Source organism: Gymnoscopelus microlampas (genome assembly GCF_963454915.1).
Source record: "Gymnoscopelus microlampas genome assembly, chromosome: 7".
NCBI classification, from domain to species: Eukaryota; Metazoa; Chordata; class Actinopteri; order Myctophiformes; family Myctophidae; genus Gymnoscopelus; species Gymnoscopelus microlampas.
Window position 1 is genome coordinate 14,571,072 of NC_139944.1, and position 6,484 is coordinate 14,577,555.

The 6,484-nt window shown below is 40.9% G+C and overlaps 1 protein-coding gene across 1 annotated transcript in view; it reads right to left on the minus strand.

Moving 5' to 3' along the window:
* The window catches only part of pmepa1 (prostate transmembrane protein, androgen induced 1), a 38,078-nt gene extending 33,273 nt beyond the window's left edge, over nucleotides 1-4,805 (minus strand). Inside the window, exon 1 of the mRNA XM_084062751.1 lies at nucleotides 4,104-4,805. Coding sequence (XP_083918877.1) covers nucleotides 4,104-4,212 — 109 coding nt within the window. The 5' untranslated portion in view covers nucleotides 4,213-4,805. The remainder of the gene's footprint in view (nucleotides 1-4,103) is intronic.
* Between the last annotated feature and the right edge of the window lie 1,679 nt (nucleotides 4,806-6,484).

Here is a 6,484-nt window from a genome sequence, read left to right on the forward strand (position 1 = left end):
TTGGACATAAGTAGAGAATTATTATTACCATAATTTTTATCCCGATTATATCCCGACTCTATAATGAATGAATTGTGACATTTAAAATCACAGTTAATATTAAAACCAGTTAAATATTTCCCTACTCTGGACAGAACATTAACAATAGTTCAGGTCTGTTGTTAAAGCAGCACTATGTAACTTTCCTCTTATACCCCGGATTTGAACCCTTTTCCTGCGCAAGTGCTGACATGTTTACCATGAACTGAACTAAACGTCACAGCGAGTCAAAATGACAATAGAAGTCACGTCAATGCAGTAGGCTGGCTATAAACACAACAAATAGATGATCTGCAAGCTCACAATGTGCTGTGTGATGCTTGTAGATCGGCTAATTTTGGCGAGCAACACCGTTGGATATACTCGAGGGGATGGGGTTTCTCCGGTGACACAGACACAGTGCCAATTCAGCAGTAGGAAATGCATGTATCAAAATTCTGCAATTCACAAGTGCCTATTGAACCATGGATGGCGAACTGTATGGTTCAGTATTACACCTACAACCGTAATCCAAAGTGCCTTCCATTACCCTGGTAACACTATACTTAAACATCTGACATTATAATCGCATTCATAATGCACTCATAATGCTTCATAACACTTGTTATAAATGTTTATAATTATGCATAACAACTCATAACAAAGACTCTTTATAAGTGATTAAGTTATGGTATAGTCATAATGTGCTGTTCTGCCGAGCCTATAATGCATTATGACCAGCACTTATAATACTTCATAAACCTTGTTATAAGTTGTGAAGCATAATTAACAATACTGATAAACATTTATAACATAATGCCTTATAAGTGCATTATAACGTATTATAAATGCGATTATAATGCATTACAGACCCGTCACCTACTCTATATTCTACTTCAGCAGTTCTCAAACTGTTTCATTTCAAGGACCTCTTCAAGGACCCCTGTTCTACTCTATTATATACCTTCTATTCTGTTGTATTTGTGTTCAGTCTGCTGATTGGCTGGTAGACATGTCATGTGATAACAATCGCGTTATGTGATAACGGCCTCTTGAGTTCCACAGAGGATGTGATGAATAGTGGCCTATAAGCTACAGTATACACAGCAGCATAAAACTAATTCAGAGTTAAATTAACATAAAGGATTTCACTAGAGCCCATCTGATGCCAGATGTTTGGAGGCCAATCCCGGTTTCGGACAGTCCTACCAGACTACCGATTACCGCTGTTTTTGACCAATATTGTGTCAAATAGTGCAACATTTGTTAATCAATTTGAAAAAAACGTAGATTGCCATAAACCCTTTTCAAAAAGTCTAAATTGTCTGATCTACAAGTTCACAATGTGTTGCACTGCGACACGCTGAGAGCTCGTATAGGTCAGCTATTTTGGGATATTTTGTTTTTTATTACTTTGGACAACTTCGGGGGGAAAAAAGAATTGCCCTAATGATACGCCCAAAATATAGGAACACCATGGTTTAAAGTGGTTAAAAATGAGGACACATGCTCAAAACCGAAAAAAACATCAACATGGCTGATATATCCACAAAACTGATATATATCGGTCGGACTCTCAACTTTATTCCACCATCTCCCTCCTTCCCCTTATCTCTCCATCTCTCTCTACCTCTCCATCTCTCCATCTTTCTCCTTCCCCTTATCTCTCTCTACCTCTCCATCTCTCCATCTTTCTCCTTCCCCTTATCTCTCTCTACCTCTCCATCTCTCCATCTTTCTCCTTCCCCTTATCTCTCTCTACATTCCTTCTTTTTCTCCCTCCCTACTCTCTCTCTCTCCTTCCACCCCCCCTCTCCTTCATCTGTTTCTCTCTATGTATCTACCAGACTAAACATCATGTATTTTCTCAAACATAAAGGAACTCTCTGTGTGTGTGTGTGTGTGTGTGTGTGTGTGTGTGTGTGTGTGTGTGTGTGTGTGTGTGTGTGTGTGTGTGTGTGTGTGTGTGTGTGTGTGTGTGTGTGTGTGTGTGTGTGTGTGTGTGCGTGCGTGCACGGGGTGTGTGTGTGTGTGTGTGTGTGTGTGTGTGCGTGCGTGCACGGGGTGTGTGTGTGTGTGTGTGTGTGTGTGCATGTGTGTGTGTCTTTCCATCTGCCTGCCTGTCTGTTGCTCTGTTTCTTGCCAAATGAATGTGATTGTTAATAAAAGGCTAATGAATAATAATAATAATAATAATAATAATAATAATAATAATAATAATAATAATAATAATATAGGCTGATAATAAAAATAATAATAATAAAAATAATAACAATAATAATAATAACACTGACAACAATATGGAGAATATATAGCCTTTCCTTTTCTATTGTATTAGTTTGAGCAAATATTTGTAGCTTGTCTGTCACCCAGACCAGCGGGACCAGCCTGCTGCCTGCAGCCGCGGTTGGCAGCTTGAACTCCGGTCAGAGGCGAACACGACCTACCGCTGTCCGACTTCCACAGGCTTCTGACACACACACACACACACACACACACACACACACACACACACACACACACACACACACACACACACACACGACAGGGATCCCCCGTGGTGTGCGCGCGCGTGCTACGAGCACGCACACGCCTCGGGCAGACAGACAGACAGACAGACGGCTAGACGTCTGGCTTCAAACCAAAATGACGGAACGACAACAAACTTCACCTCTCTCTCTCTCTCTCTCTCTCTCTCTCTCTCTCTCTCTCTCTCTCTAAAACAAATACACGGTCAAACGTCTCATTTCAACCCAACGACAACTTTAGAATCCATTTCACACTAGTGTCTCAACGTGAACCATGGAGGGTTTTGACGTCTAAAAAGCCGGTTTGTTTTTCAGTGTGAAAAGTAATAGGTCTAAATGCAGTGCAGTCTAAAGTAACTAAGTAGGCTACATGTACTCAATAACTGTACTTAAGTAGTCGTACAGTTTTAAGGTATTTTTTTTTTACTTTACAAGAGTATTTCCAATTTTCAGTAGTAGCCTACTTTTACTTCTACTCCACTAGAGGCAAATATTGTACAAATATTTTCAAACATTTTAGTAATTTTACTTTTGGTAGGCCTACTTTAAGTGTATTTTGATGCCAATACTTTTACTCAAGTGACACAGGCCTTTACTTGTAAGTTGTAACAGAGTTTATATTGTGGCATTGATACTTTTACTAAAGTAAAATATCTGAGTACTTCTTCCAGCACTGCCTAAATGGAGGAAAGAAGAGATTTGGCATCTCGACTCGCCGCCTGTCATTAGAGCCTTATTACTGTCTGCAACTCAGAGTGTAGGCTACACATGGAATTTGGTTCCATTTGTAAACTCTCTGAGTTGTAAAACACAAACACACAGACCCAACGGTCGACAACCACAACAACAGTCGGATACAAATGTTAAATAAAGTGTAGTTAAGCCTAAAAACTATATAGGGATGTAGGCCTACTGATGTGACATTTCTGACCGATATCGATAATAATCGATGTCAACATTGGTGTCATGGTCAATAACCGATATTTAACGATGTCGAATATCTGTATAAAAAAAATCAAATTGTGTATTTTCTGAAAAAAAAGAGGCATATATAGCCTAAACACTGAATTTGAAAAAGAAATGCCGCTTTATTCCAAAACTAGGCTAGGGATGCACCCATATTGAAATGTTGGCCCATTATAACAACATAAACACATCCTGAATGTAGTATTTTTTTATTTTAAAATGTTCCAACATGTTGAGCTTCTCCAGAAAACACTGATTGAATGTGCAGCCCTGATCATCATCACAAAAGGCTCTTTTAGCTTCACATTCAAACATAAGTATTATAAAATAATAAAATATTGGCTAAAACCAATAGTTATTTTGATATCTGTTAAATAGCAATGTTGCATTTAATGGCCAAGATTGATTGAAGGCCAATTAATCGACAAACCGGTTAATTGTCCATCCCTACTAAACACCCAGGTGAACTTTCTCATCTCACACAGTGTCTTCGTAGAGGAACTTCAATGGAAAAAAAGCCACATAATATAGCAAAGTTTGAAAAGGAATTAAAGCATGAATAAATAAAACGATGAATAAATGATAACTTACAGATCTCCATGCTTTGGAGAGACGTGGAGCGCTTGCAGTTACAAGTGCAGGAGACATTGGAACCGCTGCTGGTGCTGCTGCTGCTGCTGGTCACGTTTACAACACCCATCAAGAAGACTTGATGTTCTTCAACTTGATGATCAAGTTGAAGAACATCTAAAAAAAAAACGATGGGAATTTAAAAAAAAAAAAAAACTAAAACAACACGTCGAGGGAGGGAGGAAAATACAGCCCGTCTCCCTCCCCTTGTAATGGTCAACTCTTCGTCTTTTCCAGTCCTTGTTTTTTCCCCGTTTCTTTCTGGTCCTGTTTTTTGCTTCTTGTCAAAAGAGAAGAAAGAAAAATCACGCCGAGAAAGAAGACGACGTCAGTTGTTACCGATGTCTGTCTCTCTCTCTCTCTCTCTCTCTCTCTCTCTCTCTCTCTCTCTCTCTCTCCGACCGGGCTGTAGTCTGTCTGGTGTCGGTTGGTGGGGTCCCCCCGGTCCGGTCGGTGTTGTGTCCGTTTTGGGGGTCCCTCCCGGTCCGATAGGGAGGGGAGGGGGTGGGGGTCTTGGATCGCTATAAGTCAGATATTGTTCCGTTTTGTTTCTTCCCCCTGTGTGGGTGAAACAGTTCCTCCGTCGACGCTCTGCTCTCTGGATACTTTTCAACCGTCAAGAACTGCTGACGGCCGTCTGGCTGGCGTCTCTCTCTCTCTCTCTCTCTCTCTCTCTCTCTCTCTCTCTCTCTCTCTCTCTATCTCTGTGTCTGAGCCTCTCTCTCTCTGTCTGAGTCTCTCTCTCTCTCTCTCTCTCTCTCTCTCTCTCTCTCTCTCTCTCTCTCTCTCTCTCTCTCTCACTCTCTCTCTCTCTCTCTCTCTCTCTCTCTCTCTCTCTCTCTCTCTCTCTCTCTCTCCCTCCTCTCTCTCTCTCTCTCTCTCTCTCTCTCTCTCTCTCTCTCTCTCTCTCTCTCTCTCTCTCTCTCTCTCTCTCTCTCTCTCTCTCTCATTCAAGTCCAAGTCGTCGGATCAGTCAGTCGCAGGAATTGGGTAACAGGAGTTCAACCCCCCTCTCCTCCTCCTCCTCCTCCTCTCACCAGATCACTGACTTGGGAACGGTTTTGCGGATCTCTATCCGCCGTTAACTTTCATATTACACCGGTCAAAGCAAACCGACCTCAGATCAGTGTCTGGGAGGGAGCAAAAAAAGAGCTTTACACCCTGGGGGCGGGGCCAGAGACCCAGACACCATGACGTCAGTGCTACACCGACTTGGGCAGACGGGTGATTGACAGGCCCCAGGGACCAATAAGGGGACAGGGGACGTTATAAGCCAAATAAGCCCTGTGCCAACTTTTTTAATGAGGTCTGCCAGCTACTTTTTAGACAGAGCACACACTGGCAGAGGGCATTAATCTGGGTTAGGCCCCAAGTTTACTTAACTATAATCCTTCAAATTAAGTTTCCTCAAATTGAAGTTCATAAAATCTATGGCATTTAAAAGAGGAAAAGATTATAAATATAGATTATATAATAACCAGGCATTTGTTGTTGCCCAAGGTTATCCAAGTGAGGGCAATAATTACTTTACAATGCAGCAAAATCTGAGGATATGTCAGATTAAAAACTCCATCAAGGCTGGATAAACAAAATGAACATGTAATTAAGGTTCTGGTGGGTCCTGTTCTCTCAACAATTTCACTTCTTCATTTTATACTTTGTGTGAAAATAGCAGATTTACAAGCTTGTAAATCTGCTATTTTCGTTATTAGAAATAATGGGGGGAGATGGACATGTCAGAGCAGATGGTCATGGCTATGATTATAGTGGGCCTAGTAGTGGTACTATTTATTCTATTATGTATATTCTAATAATAGTGGACCATTGTTTTGGAATAACTGTCTCATTGAATCACAGAGAAGGAAACTAAGCTGTCAGGACTGGAGTGGAGGCACTGGAAGGATTTGATCCCAGGTCTGTCGTTGTGTGCGGCCAGTGGTGGAAAGTAACTAATAAGTAGCTACTACTTTTTTAAGTAGGTACCTTTGCTTTACTTGAGTGTGTCCCCTTTTCAATACTTTATACTTCTACCCCACTACATCTCAGTCAAATATTGTACTTTTTACTCTTTATTGTACACTTTAGTTACTTCAGCCTCTAGATTTATTGTTCATAAGCCCTATTTTATACTAAAGCTATTTGAAATTGCAAACTCACAACTCGTCAGATCATGACGCATTGAGTTAGATCAGCTATTTTTGAAAAGGTTTGACACATTTGGAAACAATGTGAGTACTTTCAAATGGGGCGGTCATAGCTGATGGTTAGAGAAGCCAAAGGTTCAGCGGGTTCAATTCCAGAACTAAGCAATGTGTCGAAGTGTCCATGAGCAAGGCATTTAA